At 50.1% G+C, this 26866-nt stretch overlaps 1 protein-coding gene across 4 annotated transcripts in view; it reads right to left on the bottom strand.

Moving 5' to 3' along the window:
• Lrrk1 (leucine rich repeat kinase 1) overlaps nt 1-26866 on the bottom strand; it is a 129946-nt gene that overhangs the window by 13181 nt on the left and 89899 nt on the right. For all 4 annotated transcript variants that reach the window (XM_052713390.1, XM_052713391.1, XM_052713389.1 and 1 more), the window contains exons 16-26: nt 26199-26371; nt 25062-25182; nt 24608-24767; nt 22782-23058; nt 16396-16567; nt 13770-13933; nt 13188-13327; nt 10994-11243; nt 8144-8310; nt 3731-3928; nt 1736-2013 (exon numbers count right to left, since the gene is read on the bottom strand). In XM_052713390.1, coding sequence (XP_052569350.1) covers nt 1736-2013; nt 3731-3928; nt 8144-8310; nt 10994-11243; nt 13188-13327; nt 13770-13933; nt 16396-16567; nt 22782-23058; nt 24608-24767; nt 25062-25182; nt 26199-26371 — 2100 coding nt within the window. The remainder of the gene's footprint in view (nt 1-1735; nt 2014-3730; nt 3929-8143; nt 8311-10993; nt 11244-13187; nt 13328-13769; nt 13934-16395; nt 16568-22781; nt 23059-24607; nt 24768-25061; nt 25183-26198; nt 26372-26866) is intronic.

Raw genomic sequence — 26866 nt, 5'->3', positions numbered from 1 at the left:
CCCCAAAGGGAGATCCTCATCAGTCCATCCATCAATTCATCTATCTACCCTGATCTGTCCAAACATCCAGTCAGCCATCACACCTGTCCTTCCGTCCATCTACCTATCCATTTACCCTTCCTTCCTCCTGTATTATTTACATATCCTCCCATTCATCCATTTTTCCATCCATCTTCTAGACATACACACAGAAATTGCTAATGACCAGGCACCAATTAAGGGCTCCAGAACCAAGGCACCAGAGGGCTGTATGAGAAACTCATAAAAAGGGGAGTGTCTCCTAGATTGCAACTCCTTTGTTTTCTCATTTTAATTATCATCGAAAGACCCAGCAAGGAAAGAGTTACACAGACCCCCTGTATAAGTCGGGGAACGTCTTTCACAAGAGAATGTCTGAGATAGAGTTGGCAGTTTTTATGTGACTGTTCTTATCACAGCCTCTTGGGTGAAGACCTTGTCTGGGTCAGCAGCTACTGAGAAGCTTCTCATTTCTGTTGGTTTGGTTTTGCCCTTTTCTAACTTGGGCAACAGCCACAGGTGCTGAGTTAGCCCATGCCGGCTTGGGTCATTGTCAAGGTCCACGGCCCATCTGAAAATAAGGCACTAATAAGAAATCAGAGAGCGTGTAAGACGGTGACTCAGCCGGTAAAGGCACTTGCTGCTAAGCCCGATGAGCCAAGTTCGATTCCCAGAACCCAGATTGTGGAAGGCGAGCGCTAACTCTTGCAAACTGTCATACACTGATTTCTATGCACAGGTCCCTGCTAAATAAATACACATGCAAATAGGTATAGTAAAAATAAGTCAGAGTCAAGGGGGCGGTGAATGGACAGGCTGGCATGACACACATCTACAGAGCAGCTCTCAGCCCCTGTCCACACCACAGCTGGCTGCACAGCTGCCTGGGAAGCCACACTCATTTTCCCAGCACCCGCTCTCTCCTGGCTTGGCACTTAACCAGCACCTTGTGTCCCAGGAACTTCTATCACCTTTATCTGGTGCTTCTCAAGAGTACCCTGCAAGGGTGGTTCCCATTCTGTGCACTAAATGCAATAGTCAGGATCTAAATGCAGATGCATTTCCGTCCCGGACCCTTTGTCCACAGTTTATAGTTTGTGTGATGTTCGTGAACCGAAGTTACAGAAGTGTGAAGCTAGGGCTGGGGAGATGGCTCCATAGGTAAGGTGCTTTCTGTGAAAGCATGAAGATCTGGGTTCGGATTCCCAACACCTACATAAAAGTCAGGTGTGGCAGTGTGTGTCTGGAATCCCAACACTGGGGGATGGAGCCAGGAGGCTCCCAGGAGCTCATTGGCCAACAAGCCTAGTCAATCAGGGAGCTAGCAGCAGGTTCAGTGAGAGAGCCTATTTTAAAACCTAAGGCGGAGAGTGACAGGAAGATACTAATGTTGATGGATGGGCAAGCACACCTGCATACACCTGTGCACACACAAACACACAAACTAAAGCAGCAACAACAACAACAAACCCCCAAACAAAAAACATCTAAAGCTAAGGACAGGTTAGCCTTTTAACAAGCAGGCAGACCACAGGCCCCAGCACCTTCTGGTCAGAGCCCAAATCTCCCTCACTGAACATAGGAAAGAGACAGAGAGACAGAGACACACTGGAGGGGGTGAGCCTGGCACCCCAGGACTGCCTGTTTGGCTTCTCATGGGACCTGGGCTCCTGCTCCGCACGGCTGGGTTTAGGGATGATAGAGGACAGGCAGATACCTTCTCGTCATACACAATGCGAGGCCTGATCTCTGGAGCCTGGTAGCCGGGGGTGCCCTCCACTCCCAGGGCACCCTCGTGAAAGGACTGCCGTGAGATGCCGTAGTCCGAAAGCTTGATGTTGACATGCTCCTTGACGCTCAGGGACCACACCAGGATGTTGTCTGACTTGAGGTCACAAAAGATGATGTTCTTCTTGTGCAGGTAGGCCAGGCCCGAGGCAATCTGGTAGGCTATTTTTTGGGTGAGCATATGTCCCAGGGGCATAAAGGAAGAATCTTGCAAAGAAAACAGTACCTATGTTCAAATTTATCAAACTTAAGATCCAATCAAAGTAGCAGTCTAGAATCTGTCTTTCATTTTCCCCTTGTCTCCCCTACTTTTTGAATGGGGTGAACGGGTTGGCTTACATGGTGCTATTGGGAAGTTACGAGACCTCCAAGAGGTGGAGCCTTGTGCTGGCTAATTTTATGTCAACTTGATCCAAGATAGAGTCAGTTTGGAAAAGAGACTCTCACTTGAGAAAGTGGCCCCCACCAGACTGGCCTGTGGAAAAGCCTGTTGTGCATTTTCTAGATTGATGACTGATGTGGGGGGGCGTGACGTGAGCCCCCTTTAGGCGGTTTCACCCTGGGCAGGTGGTCCTGGGTTATATAGGAGAGCGGGCTGAGCAAGCCCATAAGCAGTGTTCCTCCACGGCCTCTGCATCAGTTCCTGCCCCCAGGCTCCTGCCTTGACTTCCCTAAGATGAGGGATGACAGCTGTAAGCTGAAATCAACCCTTTCCTTCCCATCTTGCTTTTGGTTATGGCGTTTTATCACAGCAATAGAAACCCTGATGAAGACAGGCCACACAGATGGAAGTGAGGTCACTGGGGACATGCCCTGGAAGGAGCCATGGGGACTCTAACGTTTTTCTCTCTCTTTCTCTTTCCTTAACCTCCTAGATGGCATGACATAAGCAGCCTTTTCTGTAACGTGACCCCATCACAGTGCACCACATAGGCCCAAAGGACAAGGCCGACTGACCATGGACCAAAATCTCTAAAACCATGAGCTAAACAAACCCTTTTTTCTCTTAAGCTGTTTGTCTCAGGCATTTTGTCACAGTCACAGAAAACTGACTAACACATCCCTTAATACTTTAAAGTCCCTGGATACATTCTCTCTCTTCTTCCTGCTAGATGCCAGAAGGGACAGAAAATGACCTTAAGTGAGGTTGCATGCATTTAGGATAGAAAGTCTCACTCTTAGTGATCCCTTCATGATAGACCACATGTGAAGTTGCAAGTGTTTTCATTAAAGGATTCAAGCACTCTGGAACTCATCTCAGGCCAACCTCATCCTGCGGCCAAGGGTAAACTAAAGGTACAGAAACTTCCTAAATCTTTTCCATTTTCACCGAGGTTGAGAAGCGCCTGGTTTCACAGCAGTTTTTTCTTAATGAAGGCAGACACCTCCCCATCTCTGGCAGCAGTTTGGGGGGAGTTATCCACTCCTTCAGGAGAATTCTTCTGAAGTTTCTCTGAGGAATAAGATATGGCAGAAGGGATCCCAGGCTCCATCTTAACTGGTGCCCAGTGGTACATGTGGCTACAGGTGGGACTTGGTGATGGGCCTCGGGGTGCCAGCTGCTATCCCTTGGGTCAATGGTGCTGCCTCATCTACAGCTCTGTGTCTTCCCAGTTGAGGAAGTTTTCCTCTCACAGGACTTGAAATTTGCCTCTGTCTGACCCCAGAGTGTGAGCTCTTGAACTCCCCCAACACGCCCTGACCCACGTTTGGAGTTGACAAGGCACCTGCTCTGGAGCTGGGCATACCCTGGCTCACTGAAGTAACTCACCACTCTGCTTTCACAACCAAGTTAGGCATGTGAGATAGGAGGAAACTACTGGACCAAGGCTTTCCAGAAGCCTGTCCTGCACTAGGGCTCTGCTGGCCTCGCAGGAGAAGGCTGCAGGCATGCCCCTGTGGAATGTTCTCAGAGTGGCGGTACCTTTGGCGTTCTCAGACAGCACAGTGTTGAGGCTGCTCAGCGGGGCAAGCTCCAGGGCGAAGCAGAGTGGGTGGATGCTGATGCCGATGAGCGACACGATGCAGGGGTGCTGCAAGGCGTGCAGCATGCTGGCCTCCTGCCGGAAATCTGAGAAGTTCTTCATGGCATCCATGGCTCTCAGGTGCCTCAGCATGGTGTCTGCAGGACAAAGCAAGGCCATCAGCTATCCAGGAAGAATGTCAGCTGCGGGGCATGGGCCTCCCTGTGGGACCAAGGCAAGGTAGACCCAGGTCCAGGCCAGGTGGGTTAAGGGCCACATGGCACAGGGGGCCTGCTACACTTACAGGGACTTGGGTAAGGTCAGACAAGGTTCTATCTTAACGTACACATTGTATGAGGGATTGTGATACCAACGGCCAGGATTTGGCCCTAAAGGGTGGGCCTGAGACTAAGGTAGAAGGTCAGGGAGAAGTGACGGGATGCCAGAGGAGAATATCCTCACTCTGGGTCTGGCTACCTCCCCTCGGACTGGGAACCAAAAACTTCATCACAACTGACGGAACCACCCAGATTGACTTCAGGGACGTTTTTCCCGTCCCTAAACAGCACTTCTAAAAGGAGAGTTCAAATCGACAAAAGACTCTGCTTGCCTGAGGACAGAATGGATGAGACCTTTGAGTCTACCTACCTCAGTATCCTCTCTCAACACTAACCCTCAACAAGTACCCAGTGAAAGCACCCAGTGACACCAACCCTCAACAAGTACCCAGTGAAAGCACCCAGTGACACCAACCCTCAACAAGTACCCAGTGAAAGCACCCAGTGACACCAACCCTCAACAAGTACCCAGTAAAAGCACCCAGTGACACCAACCCTCAACAAGTACCCAGTGAAAGCATCCAGTGACACTAACCCTCAACAAGTACCCAGTGAAAGCACCTAGTGACACTAACCCTCAACAAGTACCCAGTGAAAGCACCCAGAAACACTAACCCTCAACAAGTACCCAGTAAAAGCACCCAGTGACACTAACCCTCAACAAGTACCCAGTGAAAGCACCCAGTGATTTCCTTGGCAAGAAGGAAGAGGTTTGAAGATGGGAGAAGTAGGTGAACTGGACCATATTTTTGTACTTAATAACTAAACTTTGCTTAATTTTTGAGCCTGGTTATAAATTTCAGATACAAAATCAGACACACACACACACACACACACACACACACACACACACACACACACACACACAGTGGCAGTTAAGGGCTGACTCTTTTGAGTGGTCTCAGGGTCCTGTCTGTCCATCCGTGTGTGTGTGTGTGTGTGTGTGTGTGTGTGTGTGTGTGTGTGTGTCCCATGGCTGTCTCTGTCTGCGTGCTGTTGTGTCCCGCCCCCCCATCTATAATGTGCACCATCTCTGTCTCTATAAAGACTGTGACTCTGCTTCACTGTGACTCATCCTGAAAGCCTTTTCTGTGCTGAACTCAAGGACCCCAAAGGGCGGTCCTCAGGCTATTGCTGGACTGTGTCTTCCTGCTGCAAATGATAACAAGCAAGCTTCTTCCTTTCTCAAGAGCTAATGTGGCTTGCCATTTGTGACAGTTACTGGGCACTCACCGAGTCCCATCTGGCTCGCTCAAGGGAGGACTGCCACAGGGCTCTACCCGCACAGCTCAGAGAGTGCCCTTGCGGCTCTCAGCCACCCAGCTGCCCTTCACTTCAGCCACACAGCTGCCATTCCCTTGGAGGGACCCGTGACCTCACTCTCTTTGCATCCCTTATCTTGTTCAAAGCCTGGCCCAGGAACTATCTGGAATATAATTAGTCCCCTCCCCCCTCAGAGTCCCTGAAGGTCACCTTATTCCTTACCAAGTAGCCAGGGCCACTGAAGGTGGGGGCCACCATCATTATCATCAGCTGGTGAGACTTTTGTCCATGGCTACTGGCCTGTGACATTCACATTAGAGGAGAAAGGCCTATAGCAGGGATGAGTAAAATTCAGCCATGCTGTAAGTTCTTCCACCACCCCTGACATTCATGCATCTCTTATATGATGGCCTGCAGGAGACTCTGGAGGCTCAGGACAGCACCCCTGGTTGTGGCCAGTCCACAGAGGATCATCTGTCTCTGAGGCCACTAGGTGGGGTATAGCCAAGTCCTGATCGTTTTATTTCCTGTTTGCATTCCTTCCCCACAGATTTTAAAGTTGGGGACTATTGGGGTGAAAAGTCAAGCACCACGAAAGCCTTAGTGGTCCACTCCCTGGTTGTGCAAGACTGTGAGTGGGCTGGCCATTTGCCTCCTAAGGGAAAGGGTCCATTCTCGTGCTGGCTCTTTAACCCATTGAGAATTTATTTTTTTTATTATAGGGTGGATAAGATCTTAATCTCTACCCCAGTGAGTGAGTGTGCTGTCTTCTCTCTGACCAGCGATGTCTCCCCTGCTATGTGCTGACTTCCTGAGCCCACAGGCTTCTTCTGCTTCCTAGGCAGGCCTGCATGAAGTCCTGGAAGAAACCGGCCATGAGCCCTGTAGACTTATTCGTGACATTTGTGAGGTTGGCCTCATTCCTTTGTCAGCTTTGGCCTTGGCTCAGCACATGTGCATCTGATAGTCCCTTAGTCAAACTGCCCGGCTGGGAGTCAGATACCGGGATTAATCATAATTCCAAATGTTTTTAATTACTGCTATGGCGGTTATTTTCTAATGGTCACTGCTGTGCATGGGAATGCCACTGAATTCTAATATCCTGCTCATGTCCAGGACTTTCAGGGTACTTTTATTAGTCTGAGGTATGTCAACCAAGTCTGTTTAGACCAGTGCAGAAAACTACATTCCCTTCAAAGAATCGCAAATTGGTTTCTTCCTTTCTGATTCCTTTGTAATTTTCTATGATTCTAATTTTTCTACCAAAGAACATACATTGGTTCTATGATATCCTGAACAAGGGGCAGTTCAGCTGGCTGGAGTGAGGTGGCCTGGGCTGGGCACTGCATGGTGCTATGGTTAGAATGTGTCTCCCCACCCATTCACCCCCAACGTTCATGTGTAGAAAACTGAATGTAGCCATTTCAAGACTGTTAGTTATCACAGGAGTGGGCTTGTTAGAAAAGGAAATCCACCCCCTTCTTGATCTCTGGCTCACCACACTCTCCCTCTTTGCCTTCTGGGATGATCCCATAGTATGGAGACCCTCCAGCATTAAGCGCTTGGCTCTCTCAAACCCCAGAACCTTGAGCCAAATAATTTCCTTTTGTGTAGCAGTTACCCAGCATGTGGCATTCTGTGGTAGCAACAGAAATGGATTAACAGGGGTACTGATGGTCTGTTCCCCTGGAAAACATTCTTGGACTGCATATGATATGCAGAGCTGAGTGTGCTGCATCTTGGTGGCTTTCTTTGAGGGGTGTAGGATGTGGGGGTAGTGGGAAGAGCGCATTCCAAATAGCTGTCGGATTTACCCCATCTCTTGTCTTCCATTGTTGTGGAATATTAGTTGAAGATGCGTTACATTTTTCATGCTGTGGAATTTGTGTTTAATGATGCAAAGATGTGTTGCGTTCTTTTATGTTCTGTTTGTGTAACTCTGTGAAGCTGTGTTACTGTGCCTGTCTAAACACCCGATTGTTCTAATAAAGGGCTGAACGGCCAATAGCTAGGCAGGAGAGAGGGTAGGTAGGGCTGGCAGGCAGAGAGAAATAGGAAGAAACGAGAGAAGAAGGAGAAGGAGAAAAGGAGAAGGAGAGGAGGATGCCAGGGCCAGCCACCCAGCAACATAGCCAGCTGTGGAGTAAGAAGGGAAGAAAGATACATAGAATAAAGAAAGGTAAAGAGCCCAGAGGCAAAACATAGTTAAAGAGAAAAAAAAAACACAGGATAATTTAAGTTAGAAAAGCTGGCGAGAAACAAGCCAAGCTAAGACTGGGCATTTATAGGTAAGAACAAGTCTCTCTGTGTGTTTATTTGGGAGCTGGGTCACGGGCCCCTAAAGAGTGAAAAAAAAAACAAAAAAAACAACTACATTTCATTGTACAGCTTTCTGCTTGCACAGGAGAAGGCTGGAGGAGCCCTGCAGATGAGGTCTCTGCCTGATACCGACTGCTCTTCCCATGTGCGCCAGGCCTTTGGTGGGCACAAAGCTGACAGAAATAGCAGGAGTGGTCTCTGCTGACACGCACTTCTGTCTAGGCAGGTAGCAGCATCCAGGCCTCGCTTAGCTTGGATCTCTAACCTGCACTCCACAACCTGTCAGGCCAGGCACAAAGCAGAGCTGCACCAGCCATACCAGCCCCCCCAGTCCTCCTAACCTCCTGCCCCAGGTGCATGCATGGCCTCTGTCCTCCCTACGGTGGCCTGGAGCTTGGAGGCAAGAGAGTTCACGGGTCTGAAGACAAAAGTGCTGGCTACGACCCCCGTTACCTGCTGGGGCGTTAGCGGAATTCTTAAACTTCTTGATGTGGAACCGCTTCACCGCCACAGGCTGGCCCTGGTACCGGGCCCGGTAGATGACGGTGCCACTGCCGCCTTGACCCAGGATGCTGCTCTCGCCCTCCGTGTGCTCCAGCCTGCTGTTCTCCAGGAAGAGCCTGCGGCACATACGGCGTAGGGGTTAGCCTCCAACCTCAGGCCGCGTGTGTCCTGGACTCAGCGGACAGCTTCCCATCTGGGAGAATAGCAGTTCAAAGGCACTTGGGGCAGTCAACCTGGGCAGCCTATGCAGTCTTGTCAAGCTTCACTCTCCTCCTCTGTGTGGTGGACACGTCACAGGGACTCCTTGAGAGATGCTGAGGAAGCCTGGCTTAGGGGAGCTCTCTGATTATAGTGGGCGGAGGCTAAGGATCCCTCTCTGCGTTTTACTATGAAGCTTTTGTGCTTTGAGAGCTGTCGTCCCTGGGGTACACTGTACTATTTACTGCTAGCTTAGTTTTTTTCTCTACTTCTTATTAGGTGAGATCATCCTCTGTCATATAGAGCTGGTGTCTCCACAGCGGGAGCCGAGGGCTTCACGGTTTTAGCCACTGTGCTTGGTCTGTGTATTCTGAGCCTTGTGAAAATCAAGATTTCTGTGGGCTTCTAGAAAATGCGGCTGCTGTTCCTTGACCCCCTCAGCCTTCTGTGGAAACCTCTGGGCCCGATGGCTCTGGAGTAAGAAGCTAAGGAGCATGGGACAGAGTTGGAGCCTCTCACCAAGCTCAGATAGAGGATGGGACAGGATGAGATTTGTGGGGACAGAGGTGCCGACTTTGGCTCTAGTGGCACTGGGGCTAGCATGCAGGGCTTGGTACTTTGAGGTGAGGCATCCTTCTTCACCCCTTCACCGACTCTGGGCCTGCGCCAGGACCCCTTAGCCTCTTACTTCCTGAGACTCCTCTCTTTCTTCAGAAGCAGTGGCATGAAAAACAAAACAAAGTAAAGAAGAGAGAGAGGACTGGGCGGGGAGGAGAAAGGCAGCCCACTCCACTGAGGTCCATGCAGGTCCTCATCAGGGACTGGAGCCAGGTGCCTGCCACCCAGGTCAAGGGAGACTGGAAGCCCTCCCAGTCCCATAGATGCACTTGCTCTCTGCACCTTTCGGGCACAGACTTTGTAGCTGCCCAGACTTAGCACAGATCAATCATGTCACCTGTACCCACTGCAGCTTTGGGCACATGGCTGAGCATGGTCTGGGGGTGTTTTTCAAGTGCCCTGATAAGACCCTTGCTTGGGAAGTACAGGTACACGGGAGCTACCTAAGATGGACTATGGGAACCAGGGGAGTGCTATGGGCCATTCTAGGGCTTTCTGCTACTGCTTATGCAAGCTTAGAAAGTGCAGGGTTCTGTAGGAGCCACAGGGCAGAGCTCTGCCTGCCAAACTCCCCTGCCAGGGCTGGTTGGGCCCCAGCTGATAGCCTGAGCCTCTATCTGGAGAGACTCCTGCTCAGGCTCTTGGGATTTTCCACTTCCTAACAGGTAACTTCATCTCAGCATCCTACTGTGTCCGAGATTAGATCCAAAGCAGCAAGGACCGTACAGTCTGGCTTCTTGAAGCCACAGAGGGAATTCTGAAGCCCTCTAATTGGTGTCTCTGTTCTGAGGAATACATGCTGTAAGGTTTGTATTTAGGGGTGCCTAACCTAACACCTTTCAAAACAGGTGATCCATGCTTTTATACACAATTGCATGCCCACGAAGAACCCAGGAGGGAAGAAAAACCATTCTGCAGCAGAGTGGCACTTGCTACATCCATCACAAGGCTGCTGGAGACACTGAAGAGCCTGGGTGAGGCTTTGTTGATTATTATTCTCCTTTACCATTGGGTGTTGAGCACAGGGCTTCATGTGCTACCACTGAGCCACCTCCCAGGCCCATCTTAGACTCAATAGATCCCCGGAAGTGGGATGTGGAGTAGTAATGCTGTGCATTCAGAGAGTGCCCCATGGACATTAGGAACAGTGCAGAGACATGAAAAAAAAATAGATCTCCTGAAGAATAAAAAGAGGAGGAGGAGAAAGAGGAGGAACAGGAGGAGGAGGAGGAGCAGGAGGAGGAGGAGGAGCAGCGGGAAGAGGAGGAGGAAGTTAAAGAAACCAAATATAGCATGCCATTGGCAGTGATCATAGACCACAACTCCAAAATGATTGGGAATGGATGAAATCCAAAATGATTGAAGGACTGTCCCCAAGAGTCCACATCACAGGAGTGGGTTCCCATCCACTAAAGATGGTCTGTTTTATGGAGGACTTACATTTTGTAGCCATTTGCTTTTGGAAGGGACCAGCAAGGTCCCTTTCCACAGTATTTCCCTCCCCAGTTATCTTGGAAGGATGGAGGTAGAATAAACTGGAAGAACCGAGTTAGCGTGTGCCTGGAGCACAGGGCATCAGCATTTGCCCCCAAAAAGGAAGATGAGGCTGCAGGTGTGGGAATGTGCCCTTTCCACAAAGGCCAGTGAACAGCTTCGCCAACCTTCTGTCCTCCAGTGAGCGACAAAGTGGGCATCTGAGGAGGGCCAGCTCAGCAGAAGAGAGTGCTAACTCATGGGGGGCGGGGCAGAAAGAGCAGCTGCCCCTGTGCCTTTGTGTGCAGCAGGGCCTGCTGAGGGCTCCGATGGAAAGCCATTGGTCTGATTTCATTCAGGAAGCCTAGGATGGGGATCTAAGTCACCGGAGACCGGCAGGAAGGACTGGCTGGACAGTCATTGCACCCCATGGTTAGGGCACCGGGCGGTGAGATGGCAGGAGAGGCGCACAGCCTGCACGCCTGTCCTGGGAGGGGCCACGGAGCATACCTGGCTGGGAAGTCAGTCATGAACAGCTCTGGGACAAGCTCCTGCAGTGGCACTGGGAGGTCTGGGTGTCTGGGGCAGGAGATGAAGTCCCGCTCAATGGCTGTCAGCACACAGTCTTCCATATCGAAGTACTGCACGCTCTCCGACTTCTCATTCGGGCCTGCATGCTGGGCCCAGGACGTCTCACAGACGGGGCAGGGAACACACTGTTCCATTAGCGGTGTCCCATCACTCTCTGTGGCTGTCAGGGCTAGATGGGGACAGAGGCGGAGACAGCTCCTGTGAACCGGATGTGAGTGGGTCCTCTGAGCCGTACCCTACAACCCTGTGCCTCGTTGGCTTTACATCAGAGGGCCTGCCTACTCCTGCCTGGGCCCCAGGGAGCCAGAAATCCGGTACCATTCCGGGATGCTTTATTTCTTTGGTTTTGATTTTAAGGCAGGATTTGGCTGTGTAGCAGAGGCTGGCCTGAAACTCAGGATTCTATGGTCTCAGTTTCCCCAAATGCTGGGGTTACAGCATTTTCCAACCATACTTGCCTTCTGGTGACTTTTTGGGTAGTAAAACTGTTGATCCCAAAGGATTTGCCAGGGAGGAGTTACCCCGCGGTCTAGACCCAGAGTAAAAGTATCCTGCAGCCCTCGGAAGGCTGGCGGAGGTGGGCAAGACAAGAGTGGTGAGGCCTTTACTGCCGTGGCTGGGGCTGAATCTGAGCGACACTCCATTATCCTAACCACAGTCAGTACAGGTGAGAAAGGGAAGGCCTGTCGCAGTGCTCTGGGGAAGTTAAATGCAGGGGATGATGGGTATCAAAGAGCACAGGAAAGCCGGACACTTGACACAGGTTCACCTATTAGGAGATACATCGTTCCTCTGTCCCTCTCATTAGGAAGTGCTAAGAAAACACCCACGAAAGTACCCTGGGGCAGGGCAGTGGCTTGCTTTGTACAAGACAGTGTGGATTCCTAGATGTCCTGGATGTAGCTGACATTCACAGGTATCCACAGTGAGAGACTCTTGGCCACTGGCTCCTGGTGCTGGCTCTAGGGCACCTTGTCTCAAACGCTTGGCCAAGTTTCTTCTGTCTCAGATTACTGTCTACTTGGTCTATCTGCCAAATCCCCAGCACCTACTGAGGCGGGGCCTGGGCTGGTAGGGAACTACCAAGTGGTCAGAGATACAGGCCTGGGGGGGAGGGGAGCGGGGGGGGGGGGGGGGAGGCTTGGCTGGCTAAGAGCCCTCCAGTCACCTTGACTCACACACTGGTTGATTTTCTCTGAGAAGCTCTACCTAAGCCATTTTCCATGTTGGTCACTGTTTGAAGCAACACGCTAAGAAGCCAGACTCCATGTCTGGACTAAGTATCCAGCGGCATCCTGCCGCATCCTTAAGCACTGTCCTGTTGTCCTCCTGGGATGGAAGGCTCTGGGGGCAGGTGAGTAGACCAGCTCATAGAGGCTCGTGTGACAGACAAGGTATCCGGAATCCACCCTCTACTCCTTGGCCTCTGGAAACCAGAGACTGCAGGGCGGGGGTGGGGGGGCAGCACTCACTCAGCAGGTTCTTCCCACAGCTCCCTTCCTGCAGCTGCCCCCACAGCCTTCTCCCTGCTGTCCACTCTCTGTCCACCCTGGTAGCAAAACAGAGGACCCCAAGGGGTTCGCTTCACAAACTATTTTCTTTGGGTAAACTGTCAGCGGGGAAATGGATTCAGAGAGTCCGAGAAGGGCTGTATGGGTGGCTTGATCACCACCTGGATGAGTAGCCAAGGAGGAAAGGGTACTGCAGCACTGACCTCCTCCCGCACTGTCCCCGACACCAGGGACAGACCTCCACATTTGGGTCCTCCTGGTGTCAAGCACACATATGTCTTCAGCTTACATGAGACATACATATGGCTCACAGTAAACATATCTTTGGGCCATGTGTGGGACTCAGAGATTCCCCCCCCCCCCCCCCCCCCCCCCGTCCCCATATATTGTAGGCAGCCAGGAGACCTAGTTCTGTAGGTCACTCTGTTCCCACAGCACTTCCTGCCTCAGCCCAGAGCAGGACTCCCACAGAGCCTAGGGCTCTTGAGCAAAGGGCTGAATCCTGGTGGCAACTTCACTTTCTCAAAGAGACGGCCTCATTCTCATTTAAAATACTTATCTCTAAGCATGGTCAAAAGCTTGGCTCTAGAATATTCTCTTACCAGGAAACCACTGATCGATCAGGGAGTTGACATGGTCTGTGATAAAAGCCATCGCTGAGAAGTCCCTCACTTCTGACTGGCAGATGATTTTAATTCCTCCACTCTTTTTCTTTTTCCAGTTCACATCTGAGGATTCCACACTGTAAGCCAGAAATGAAAAGGAGCCCGTAGCCAAACTATTGAGGAGCTGGGGGGTGGATTTCCCTGCTTCCAAGGATGGACTTAACCCTCAGGGACCCTAAGGGTCTGTGTGCCCTGCAGGATATTGGGGTGACTCTCGTGTTTATGTACCTGTGTTTATGACCAGCCTTTCCCTTGTCCCTGCTTCTCCAACGGGAGTGAACTCAAATCCTGGGTTGTGGCTGTCCTCAGCCTATTCAGAAGGTGTGGAGGGAGTGTGGGAGGATGGGGCCCTCAGGACAACCACAGGGAGGGTCTCTGTTTCTAGCACGCTATCAAGATAAACCCTTTTCAGGAGCAGAATTCTGACTCTAAGTGGAAGAACACTCTGTCAGGGCTCTCACAGGGCCCCTGCTTGGGTACCATGCTGACCCAGCGGGCGGGACTCTCGGATGATCTCACCTGAGGTAGCCCCCGTCAAAAGTGACCAGCAATCCTTCTTGCCAGTAGATGGTCTGATTTCTTTTGACTCTGAATGTGCTGCAGCGATTTCTCTGGTTGCCTGTAAAACTGTAAATGGTGACTTTCCGGTTCCTGCTTTTTGTATTCTTCTTGTTTTCAAAAAGCTGAAAGACGGAGAGAAAAGACCCTGCTTAAGAATTCCGAGCTCCTCACTGGCCTCGCGCAGCGCTTGAGGAGGCCGGCCTGGCCCCGTCGTGATAAATCCCTGCCGCCTTTTCCCACCCGCGCCTCCCATGCCCTGTGGCTCATCCCTGCTGCCAAGTCAAAGGCCACATGATCTGGAAGGGTCTCCAGGGTACCCTGGGAACAGACTTTCCAAGCGATTACAAATAGGCTGTTCTTCTCCGCACACTTTTTTCTCCGACTTCACAAGTGAGCGTTTAATTAGATGATGTGGACAGGACAGAAAAATATAACGGAGAAAATAAACATCGGACAACTTAACACCCAGAAGGGAGAACATTAAGATTTGGGTAGGTACGAGTCCAGGAGTTTTTCCTTCTACGCATATGTGTGAAAAACAGCGATTCAGCTCGTGTTTCTCATGCTGTATGCTTTTTGGCTGGCAGGGTGGGGGTGGGGGTACAGCTCAGTGATTTGCCCACCATGCCCCAGGCTCTAGCATGAATCACAAGGATTGAAAAACAAGGTATGCTTTGAAAACGTCGGGGTTACCATGCCATTAAAAACTCATTTAAAATTCATTTTCCTAAGGCAATGATAGTGATTTCTCCAACCGTTTCTGCTCTCTCCAAAATACAGTGCTATGGATATGGAAGACGCATGAGGATTTCTCTGGTTCCCTCTGTTTAGACATTCAGCAGTGGGATGTCTGGTGTAGGGTCTGACAGTTTTAAGCTCTGGGTGCATCGCAAGGTTTGGAAAAGCAGATAATCATCCCAGCCACTGCCACCAGGGCTGGGCATCTTGCTGGGTTCTTTGTGGGTCTGACAGATCTACAAATAGAGAAGCTATTGCTGTGGGAATCTGCATGTCTTTGATGAATGCTGAGGCTGAACTCTTCTCCCCTCTGTCCTCCATCTGAATTTTAACAGGATTTCATTCTGCATTGATTTCTCAGACAGGCATGCTGTTGGTGCTCCCACCCAGCTGGGCCCCCCTTTGTGAGCTCAGCCTCCCACAATGTGGGGGCTCTGTGACCTCCCACTTAGAACACTGCAGGACACAGTTCAAATGGAGGACAGAGGGACAGATGGAACCCTAGGCGAGGCAATGCCAGCACCCACTCTGTTAGCCAGCACATCATTTTGGCATCATAAAGAGACACCCCTCCCCCGCATGCGCTCCACAACACAGGCTGTAAGGGCTCTGATTGACTTTCAGCCTCTTGCGTTTATTTTTCTTCCCATAAATGGGAAGATCAAAGAACATCTCTACTGAGCCAAGAAGTTATAATTCAATAAGGGCGCTCTAATTAGAGGGTGGCAAAGGCAAACTCAGGCAGAGATCAATGTCAAAAAGACTCAACAGTTTGACAGTTGGAGCACATGCCAGGGACTCACAAACTGCAGGGTGTGTCACGATCCCCTGGAGGTCTTGTCAATAACAAATGGCCGGACTCCATCCTGAGGTTTCCTAGGTCGTAGATCTGGAGTTGGGGCTTGACAATGAGTATCTCTCACAGGATCTCAGGTGAGGTCAGTTTGGCTGGTCTGGGAACCCCACTTTGAGAACTGCTGCTCTAGGCAAATATTACTTCTGTGCTACTGTCTTGCATGAAACCAGTGTTGACTGACAGCCGGGCCGCCTCTCCATGACTGGCTGGACCCACAGAACACAATCCATGGGTTGGCTCTTCACTGGGACCAAAGCAGTGGTTCCATGCTTGGCTGCAGAGTGGTATCACCAGGGAGCTTTACAAAGCCTAGATGATGTAAGCTGGGCATGGGATGCATATCTAACTCCAGTCCTCAGATTCTCCAGTGAGATGGCTCAGGGCAGATGCTTGCCACTGAGACGGACAATCTGAGTTCAGTCCCCAGGGCCCATGTGATGGAAAGAGAGAACCAGTTCCTGGAAGTTGTCCTTACGATGATCCTTAGGTATGGGTGCTTACAACCAAGACTTTACATGTGGGTCATGTGAGAAGTGCTGTGTCAATTAGAGATTCCTCTCAGGTAAGTTAAAGTATACAGTCAGGACAGCAAGACCATGAAGTCGGGGTTCTGGGGCATGATTAAAAATGCTAGTTCTCGGCCCAGCTCATAGCTGCTGTACTGAAACTATGGTGACTTGGTGGGAGGCAGGGGGTGGGGGGAATTCTGCATCTGCTAGAACAAGCTCCCTGGTGACTTAGAAGTGGCTAACATTAGGGATGACCATAACTTCAGGAGGGAGTAGGTAAGTCATATGGGTGCAAACTTGGTATTGCCAGCCTAGGCCAATGGATTCATGTTACATTTGCATCTCGACCCTGCATCCATCATCTCAGTGCGGAAGAGCAAACTTCAGTGAAGTCTGCCTAGCACGGAAGTTGTAGTCTTCCCCCCAAGAGTGTGCTTTTAGGAGCCCTTCCCCCCCCACGCCTCCCCCTCTCAGGAGCTACCTGCAAGTCCATCTCAGCCAAGCTGATCAGCATCCGTGCTATGAACCTTTGCCAGAAGCCAACAGGCACGAAGCTCATCTTAAACACCCGCTGGATGGTGTTAGCCATGGGGTGCCGCATGCTGTGGGTGTCCAGCCCAGGTTTGGATGGAAGGAGGTGTGGTAGGAGGTAGCTGAAACACATAAGGGGAGAGATGATGATCGTGGCCTGAGATTCTGCGGCAGGATCCTGGTCCCTGCGGAGGCTGGACTGTGGGAAGGCCTCTGCTGACAAAGCTCAGGCTGCCAGGGGCCCCCTCCCTATAGAGTTCGAGAAACTAGAGTGACGTCGAGGGAAAGATCTGAAGGCCTAAAAATGCCAGGCGCAGCAAATCAGAGTCTCTTCTCAGAAAACTGGGTTGTGGTTGTGAAATCACTTAACGCTGACTCTGGTTGGTGGAGAGAAAATAAATACAGCTGCATGGTTCTGAGGACAATGCAGATATTGGGGTCAGGGTAACTGTTTTCTTGGTCTCCGAAGCTGTTTATTCTTCTTGGCTAATTAAAACAACACAACTGCCCTAAAAATCAGAACATGGTGATTTTGCACAAAACAAATGGTATTTTATGGGAACATAAGTGGACATAGCCATCGTTAAAATGTTGTATCACTGTGTGACCCAGGTGTTCTTGTTTATTGTCATGCTAAAGAGCTGGCAGCCAGGAAGTCCCTCCCCACAATTGCATCTGGAAAGTGACATCTACTATGTGCTATGAGATGTGAGCTGAGGGGCAGGCATAGGGCAGGCAGAGGGCAGGCACACATCAGCCTGTCAATGCAGAGGCTGGATTCTTTCCTCCTTGAAAATATTATTATTGGGCTGGAGAGATGGCTCAGGGGTTAAGAGCACTGGCTGTTCTTATAGAGGTCCTGAGTTTAATTCCCAGCAACCACATGGTGGCTCACAACTGTCTGTAATGAGATCTGGTGCCCTCTTCTGACCTGTAGGCATATATGCAAACAGAATACTGTATATATAATAAATAAATAAATGTTTAAAAAATATTATTATTATGAATTTGGATGTTTTGCCTGCATGTATCTCTGTGTGCTGCATGTATATAGTGCCCATGGAGGCCAGACGAGAGCATGAGAACCCTTGGTACTATAATTGTAGATGGTTGTGAGCCTCTATGTAAGTGCTGGGAATGGAACCCAGGTCCTCTGGAAGAGCAGCCAGAGCTCTTAACTGCTGAGCCATATGTACAGCCCCTGGAATCATTTCTTAACAAAGGCCTTGCCTTCGGCAATCCCAGTCCTGCTGACAACGCCCCCACAAGAGCCGTAGACCACATGACAAAAAAAATCAGCACCAGACACGAGAAACGCTCTGTCAAATTGTTGGTCAAGGGAATCCAAGAGATTCTCAAGACAACATAGGCTACTGCTGTCGCCCTTCGTTGCTTCCCAAAGGATTAAGGTAAGTCCCTGTTGCTGCAGACACACACTTCAGACACTTCAGACACAGGCTCTAACCCCAAAGTTTTCTTCCTGAGGTCTAGCTTTCAAAGCTCCAGAAAGTACTATGCAAGCTGCCAAGGGAGGGAGGCAATCGACAGGTGTGATGCTTATGAACCACAATCACCAGCACAGCCAGATACCCCTAAGTGTGCGATAGTGGCACTCGTGTCTTGGCAGTAACCAATAGCTGTCTAATTTAAGGCCTGGTCAACGGGAATAAAAACATGCCTGGTGCTGGAAACCTGGCCCACGACCTGGGGCTAGTGAGATCATGGCTCTTAGCAGCGAACCTACCTACTACTGTCACTTAAACAGACCAGAAAGTTTTCTGACGGATTTCTAAAACATATACTCACAGATAAGAGTTGCTCTCACCCCTCATTAAAGAAGCTCCATTTTGCAGCTGACAGAGGCTATCACAGAATACCATTAAGTGGTCAAAATGTGGAGATCAACTGATTGTAGGTTGCCCAGATGAGAAGGATACATTTACAACACAACGCCCGCACCTAAGACTCAGCGAACACTGAAGAAGAAGGTGAAGAAATACTCTAAGAGCCAGAGGACCACCAAGTCCGCATGAGGTTGCGTCTCCTAGAAATCACATGGAAGCTATACCTGTGATACCTTGACAATATGGTCACCCAAATAGGACCTGAACAATGACAACACCAACTGGAAGTGGGAAATGTCACGGGGCCCCAACCTTAGACAAATAACCTACAGACAACTAATGAGACTTCAGAGAAAGTGAGAATTAATCTTTCCTACGGATGAGCCTTTTACTGGCCACAATACCAAGTGGTCAACCTTGAAATCATATACCTGCCATGCTAAACAAACTCACCAGGTCCTATTTATGTATTTATATCATTTATACATATGTAGCAATAATAATGAAAGAAAAAGAAGCCATGAATTTGAGAGGAAGTGAGGGGGGTTGAGAGGTACTGGAAGGAGGGACATGGGAGGGGTTGGAGGGAGGAAAGGGGAGGGGCAAATGATGTAATTATATTTTATTTAAAACAAAAAATATAACTGTTTAAGTACAATAAAAATCTTTAAAACTTTTTAGATGAGACTCTCTTAACATTTGATACAATTATCCTTTCGGATTCATGGTTCCATACCCATGTAGTCAACCAGTCTTGGGCTGAACATATATGTGTGTGTATATATATATATATATATGTGTGTGTGTGTGTAAATTGTGTTTTTACTTAACGTGACTTCTTTCTTTTATAGTAAGTACTCCCTTAGTAATAACTGATGGAGCAGGTACACAGCAGAAGGCGTGTTAAGACATCCAGGTATTCCGAGAGGGGATGTAGGTTCTATGCTATTTTCATAAGGTGTGTCCTGGCGTCGATCCTTCATGGGTTCAAGAGACAGCTGTATAAGGGAAATTCAATGACAGCTTGCCCCTCTACCCCCACCACCTAGGTGCACATCTCAGCACTGACTTGGCAGCCTGTGTATCTTGAGTCTTGTGGGGAAGGAAGGGATGCCTACAGGGATGAGTTAGAGAGGTTGGCCAAGGGCTGCACAGGTGAGCTGGTGCACACAGGGGTGGTGGGGCATTAGGTTTTCTTTAACCCCTTCAGGTCCTGGGTGAAGGACATGCTACACCACCTGGGATGATGCCTTTCTGCTCCTCCACCCCAACGTCCTGCCTTGCCTCCCTACATCCTAACAGTTCCTTATCGTTCCCCTGCGCAGAGTCCCTCTCTTGAAAAGCAGACTCTCAGAAGTGCCTACTTGTGCTTCCTCAGTCTGGACCCCTAACACACACGCCATGCTCCATGCAAGTGACTCTGGCTTTTCCCTTTCTCTGTAGGTGTGTGTTGGAGAGAGGTGTCTGCACATAGAATAGGCACTAGTCGAGAATTTTAAAGGCAGGGGTAATGTAGACAGCAAAGGAAGAGTTTGAAATATGACTGGCTGTGGAAGACAGATCTTAAAGGGAGCAGTCCCTGGGCAGACCACTGCACCTGGCTGGAGAACAGTAGGAATCAGAAAGGCTGTCTCAAGGGATAAACAAGATTGGACTACAGAAGTGAATTATTCCTGTGTCTGATGAATATCAATCAGCTGATGGACCCTGGGCAGGGCACAGTGTCCCCTCTGAGGAGACGGGCTTGTGAATGCTACTCCACTGAGATGGCCTCAGATGTGGGGTTGGGGCCTTCCAGGGATGGGTAAGAGCTAAGACATTACTGCCAGTAAGAAATGAAAATGCTGCAAAGGATAGGTTTTGGGGGTTCATCAATCCCGAGAGTTTCTGAAGGACTTGGCAGGGGTGTGGTATGGCTCACAGGCTGCAGGTGGAAGACCCAGGTCCTGAAGGAGCATCTAAGGTCTGCGTCTGTATAGATCTAGGGACCATAGCTGCATGGCTGATCCATGAAAACCTATGACGTAAGGAGCTGGAATTCACCTCGGGCACAAGGGAAAATGTGCTAGAATGGAAAATGTTCTGCTCCTCACAGCTTTGTGCAGACCCAGACATACGGGCCACAGGACTTAACGTGAAGAAACTGTAAGAACAGTGCTATTGATTCCTGCCATCCCGGGAGCTCCTAGGTGTAAGAGACACTGTTCTATGTAATACAATCTAATTTACTCCCGACAACAAGGATAATAATAGTAGGTAACAGGATTATTGCTATTCGGCAGGGGGAAAAAACGGGATCTGGGGCTCATTCTCAGGCTGTCTGGTTCTATGCTGCAAACCACTGTGCAGGAACTTCTCTGGACTTGGCAATAATCTGGCTGATTTTTATTGTTCAACCATATAGGCAGAATAATACACACACACACACACACACACGAAACTCTTACTGAATGCTAATATATAATATATCCTTACTCCTTTAACCCACTGATAACCGATAAAACCAGAATATTGCTAGATCATGGCAGTGTAAACCGATACCTTGAGCTTCTATTGGTCAATAGCAAGGATATGGAATGAGAGGCCATGAGACAGACCTTGAAATCCTTTTTGAGGTTTTTCTCTTTAGGACTCTGCTCATGGCCCCATACAAATGGAGCAAGAAGGTCTTGAACTTGCTCCCACTCCCAGGCCCATATGGTCAAGTGTAAAGTCGGGCTGTCTCTGTGGAGTCTCTACAATGGCTGCCCAGGGACCAAGCCAGCTCCCCAGAAGTCTCTAGTGGCACCACTGTAGGGCTCTGGAGTTGGGGTACAGAGACGATATGGTCTAGGGCAAGTGCATCATAAAGGTGGGATAGCAGCTGCTGCCATTAAACCCAGGAAGTGGATGAAACAACCCGGACATCAGTGGAGACTGGATAGCCACCAGAGCTCTGGTCCCATGTGCTCTTCTCAGCCCTCTCAGGGGTCCCACTTCAGGGTTTGGGGCACTGGCCGTTCTCATGTTCAGGAGGATGAATGCTGACGTGGAGTCATGTGGGTGATTATGGGAAGAAGAAAGCGTCAAGACACTACTGAGGATGCATATTCTAATACCCAGTGGGACCACTGAAGACCACCCCAAGAATAGATAGAAGAATAAAAAGACTGAGCATGTGACTAACTCAGAAGAAGGTACAACAAACTAAATGGTATAAATATAAGACAAACGACAAGCTACTAGGCTTAAATCCACCTACAAAACTAATCACTTAATGTAAATGAGCTAAGTATTCCTATTTAAGACAGAGAGCATCAGATTAGATAATTCATGGACAATAAGATATTCATTATAATATAAATACCCAAATACATTTATAATAAAAGAATTGGGGGGAAAGGAGGACAGTTGTAGTTAAAAGCTAAAAGACCTCCAAAGCTGGTCTGTGGCTATTTTAAAGTCAGTCAAAATGGACTTCAAGAATAGGAATATTATCTAAGTAATGAGAGACACTCTACAATGAAATAACAACAAAACAATTATAACGACATGTCATGAATTTCCAAATCAGTACCTTTGTGCTTTGGGCCTTTAGTAAATAAAACAGGGGTATTAAATATATCAGAATAGTTAAGTTCATAAGCAAGGTGGCTACTTAGCAGGGGGTAGATTATACAGCATGGATACTCTGGACAAAGGATGAGTCATGTCCCAGTTGGGTCAGAGTGGGATGCTGAGAAATTTCATTATGCTGCTGGCAATGCTGTGGCATTTAAACATGAAGGAATTGTTTATAGTATTTTTTATTCTGTATTTTCACACTGCAGCTGGTCACTGGTAAATGAACCTGTAGAAAGTGAAACCCTGGATGAGGGGAGACTGCGGTAGCTGTTCTCAGTATGAGCAGAAGAATAGCATTTGGGAGGTGGTGGAGTCATACAGTGGAGGCATGGGGGGAGAAGCAGGGGCCTGGAGAAGAATGTTTGGGCAGTGTGGATGACATGCCCAGAGAGATGAGGTAGCAGAGGAGAGAAAGCAGGGGTCTTGGACATGCTTCTGAGTGCTCCACCAGCCTTCCAGGAAGCAGCATTGTGGAGGTCCAGGCCTGTCAAGCCAGCCACCCTTAATCACTTGCGAGTGCATTCTGAAGCTGCGTGGCTCTCAATCACTTGCGAGTGCATTCCGAAGCTGCGTGGCTAACACAGCTGTCCATGTCACAGACTGTTTTTACTCATATTACCAAGCCAACAACTGCCCCCAAGGAGAACTCCCCTTGCACGTTTTCCTAACCCCTTTCAATAAGTGGATTTCTTCCAACTGCCTGAAAAGAGCAGCCCACGGCACCAGATAGGAGGTGGTCAAAGCGGGGCCTGCTGCATCTACCGTCCTGCTGACCTAGGCTAGACAACTGGCCGTCCCCAGGAGCTTGCTATCCTGGTGGTGGCAGCCCGGAAATCTTGTTGAGGCCACCAGTGTCCTCAGACCCCATTCCTCCGGGCTGTGTCCTCACCTGTCATTGGCCACAGGGAGGGCGATCTCGAACTTGGCGAGGAACTGGAAGTACTGCTCCTCAGTCTGTTGTGTGAAGCCTGTCCCCACCAGCAGCATCCTGAGGTCCTCGGCTCGGATCACCCCGTTCTTCGCCACTGACCGTGAGCCCTTGATGTTAAAGATCCTCTGTAGGCATTCGGACAACCAGATGGGGTCCAGGAAGTAGAGGTTCCTCAGGCCGTGGCTCGTGTCTGGGAAGTGCAGCAGGGCTCCTGTTTCTATGAGGAAGCTGATGGCTACAGGGAGAGAGGGAGGAAACTGGGTCAGAATCACAGGGGGACCAAAAGGGACTCAGTGATGACTCTGTTCCCAGGAAGAAACCAGTATTTCTGGCATTCCAGGCCCATCAGACAGGGTGGGCAGCTGGGGCCTGGTGAAACACCATGACTCTTGCCAATGTCCTGGGTTGATTGATGGTCAAGCAACTACCAGGAATCCTTGTTTTCAGACCGTCTGTAAGTTTCACCACTTCTTGGAATTTGCTCATGACCACCCCCCAACAAAACAACACTTGAGGTGCTTCTATAGTTATGTGTAGACATATGCCAAGCTGTGGGAAAAATGCAGGTTGTCCTGTGTGCCTGTTCCTCACTGAGCTCTCATCCCGCGAATGCCCATTCTATGCTCTATTTATTGCCATGTTTCTGTGCGTTTGGGATAATTTTTTGCTGCCTAAAATGACCCTCCAACACAGGGCTGAACTTTCTAAGCACAAGACTGTGATTTATAGAGAAAATATGGCATTGGATAAGCAATGTTTAGGTACAAACTATAGAGGCCACTGCGTGAGGTAACAAATCAATAATACATGTTTAATAACTAATGAGATATATGCACTGGCTAGTTCTTATTGTTAACTTGATACAACCGAGAATCACCCGGAAGAGTCTCAATTGGGGAATGATCTGGATCCCTCCTAGGCCCGTGGGCATGTCTGTGGGAGGTTGTCTTGATTATTAATTGACCTAGCCCATTGTCTAGGCAGGGAGTCTTAAATACTCTAAGAATAAAGACAGCTAGCAAGAAACTGAGCACCCAGGCAGCAGGGGTCCATTTGTTTCTCTCTTCTCTTGATTGTGGATGTGATGTGACTAGATGCCAGGTTCCTGCCTCAACTTCCCCTCGGTGATGAACTGAAACCTGGAATTGTAAGACAAGCAAACCCTTTCCTCCCCTAAGCTTCTTGGGGCCAGGGTACTTTAATAAATAAACCAGAACAGTATAAAACAGAGGCGGGCCTGAAACAATAAACAGTTATCGACTGCTTCGTGGGTGACAATGTGACCAGAGGCAGTCAGGAACCTAACCCTATTATTTCTCCAGGAGCAATGGTCTCATATCTGCCAACGCAGTAGCTGTGGCGACCTTTTAGATGCTAAGTACCACGAATAATAAGAACTGGTTCTAATGGTTTAGCCTCGCTATCTTCCTGGACCGAGGTCCTGGAGGGTGGTGACACAGAGGCCGTGCCTGTGTGCATCCTCTGCTGAGCGGCTGCCATGGTCTCTGTCCAAGGAGCGAAGGGCACAGGGGAGGGATGGTTGGGGGGATGGCGGCAGCAAGGAGAAGTGGGGGGGAGGAAGCATGGAGGCAGGATGGCCCGTGTTGAGTGCTACCATGTAAACCTGCGAGGCTGCTGAGCTGAGGGTCCAGGTGCAACTGGGACCTCATAGGTGGCTCACCCTACCCTACCCTACCCTACCCTACTCAAGGGCTTTGGACTGACTTCTGCCCGACCTTCAGGTCCCCCGTACCAATGCCCCCGGGTACCCACTCTTGACCTACCAGACTGCAGATCCTCATAGTCCTTGATGTCATTGCCAGGCGTCTGCTCCACTAGCTGCTCCAGCTGCCTGTCCGTCAGATACTGCACTTCATCACCCAGACTGCGGCGCTGCTGCTCAGCCAGCACGGCCTCCTGAAGGCTGAAGTAGCTCCTGGGGATCTGCGTGCGGGTGGGGCGAGGCTCTCAGGTCCACGGGAGGCTGCCTGCACCAACACTCGCCACCACCCCACTGTCTGGTCCCAGGGTCGGAGGACAGGACGCCAAAAGGAGTCAGAGCGCGGCTTTGCTCCGCCTCCGTTGGGGATAGGCACACAGACAAGGTGACTACAGACTTAGTGATGCCAGGACTGCTGTGACAGGCCAACGACCCTGCAAATGGCTGTAAAGGTGTCAGCTGGATCCCGGCAATGGGAAGTGGGAGCCTCTGGCCTAAGTGGATGAAGGGACACTTACCAGCCTGCCAGCGAGTTTCTGGCAGCCGATGGTGCTGCCCACATCCTTCATGTTGCACGTGACGTGGAAAATCAGTTGCCGCAGCCCCTCCTGCCCTTCCAGGTTCTTGCAGGAGATCTCGCTGTGTGTGCAAAGACGTGGGGGCTTAATCAACATGCCACCTCTCTGTCTGGGGGCACAGAACACCCCTGTCTTCCTGGAGGGTTGTCCCAGATGCCAACAAGTCTTGAGAAGTCATTAAAGAGAGAACAAGAAGGTTCTGGAGGCTTTGCTCTGTGCATAGCCCTAGGCTGGGCACCCTTTGGTCTGTCTTCCCAGTATGCTGAGTTCACAGAGGAAGAGGGGGGCCCAGAGGTCCTGGCACCTCCCAAGGGTGCTAGCTGGGTGAGGCAGGTACATGTTGAGGCTATGACTCTGAACCAGTCAGCACTCCTGTTATTAAAGACCCTCCCAAATCTTTCTTGGGGTGTACCAGGAGTCCCCAACATCCTGGTGCTGCACTATGAGCGAGGCTGGCAGGCCATCCTGACCCGAACACCTGCACCCATGCCATCCCACCCAGAGTGAGGGAATCCGAGAGCAGATGCCACGACGCACATTCGATTCTGACCAGGGATCTTGGTTTCCTTTACTAAGCCTCAGATTCATGGTCTGAATTCCAGAGTCCCGACACTGTGATGGCTACCGGCAAGAGGTAAATTGAGTGGCGCACCCAGGGTGGCTAGTCTCATCCGTACCAGCCCCACCCCCTCCATACTCGGCCGCTACTTTCAGACTCAACGGTCATTCTCAGATCTACTTGGATCCAATGCGAGGACTGGGATGTCTGTCCTCCAACAGTGATCTGCAAACACTGTGGATGGTGCTCGAACTCATACTCTGTTCCATGGGAGCTGTGTGCTCTTGGTACTAGCCCTGATGGAAGGAGAGGGCCCAGAAAGGAAGCACAGTTAGGTGTCTCCAGGCCCTGTCTCTAGTCACTTAGTGGGCCAAGCCCTGCTCAGGGTACCACCCTCTGTGCAGAGGAGCCTGGCCCATCCCCAGGACAGATGCCAGGCGAGCTGCGGTCTTAGTGAACAGAGCACACGTGGCGGCAGCAGCAAGCACAGCAGCAAGCGCGAGGCAGGCGACACTCACTGCAAGTGTTTGAAAGTGATATCCGGGAAGCCGGTCGCTCTGGACCCAGACGGCGAGCGGCAGAGTGCCAGCACGTAGGCACGTAGTGTTGCTATCCTCTCCACTCGGAATTTGGCTTCGATTAGGTCCAGGTGTGTCCCGACCACCAGCACAACAGCGTTTGGGGCCTTGGCCTGTAACAGAGAATTCCACAGCTGAGTCCTGCATCCCCCACCGCCCCCTGAATAAAGAGTGGGAAACAGTTTCCTCAGTGTGCAAATGTGTCAACCCCAGGTGTTAGTGACCCACACTCAGCCACCATCCTGTGGATTTGAACACTATGGGCCAGTTATGAACTGAGGTGCCCTGTGACCCACTCCATGCAGTTTAAAGCCCATGGAGAGGGATGTCTGGTCCTTCTAACCACCTGAGGGAGAGGCCTATGCCAGGCAAGTGGCACCTTTCCACGGGGAGGGAGTGCTGTCTGCCTTGCATGCCTGGGACTGTTAGGTTTCAGGTAAATAAGAATATGGCAAGAGCATTGGGCTCTAAGGCCCAGGAGGCCTCTGAGTTCTCGGTGTGAAAATCAAGCAAGGCCAGGATTTGGGGCCTTCCAGAAGAATAGTGTTTCCCTTTCCACTGTCCCTTTGTTCTTAATCCACACAATGCTTCAGGACACAGAACCTGGG

This window comes from Peromyscus californicus, unplaced genomic scaffold (assembly GCF_007827085.1).
Source record: "Peromyscus californicus insignis strain IS unplaced genomic scaffold, ASM782708v3 Scaffold_4__1_contigs__length_199733344, whole genome shotgun sequence".
Classification (NCBI taxonomy): domain Eukaryota; kingdom Metazoa; phylum Chordata; class Mammalia; order Rodentia; family Cricetidae; genus Peromyscus; species Peromyscus californicus.
The sequence above is the reverse complement of the archived record's forward strand: the minus strand, read 5'-3'. Positions and strand labels throughout refer to the sequence as shown.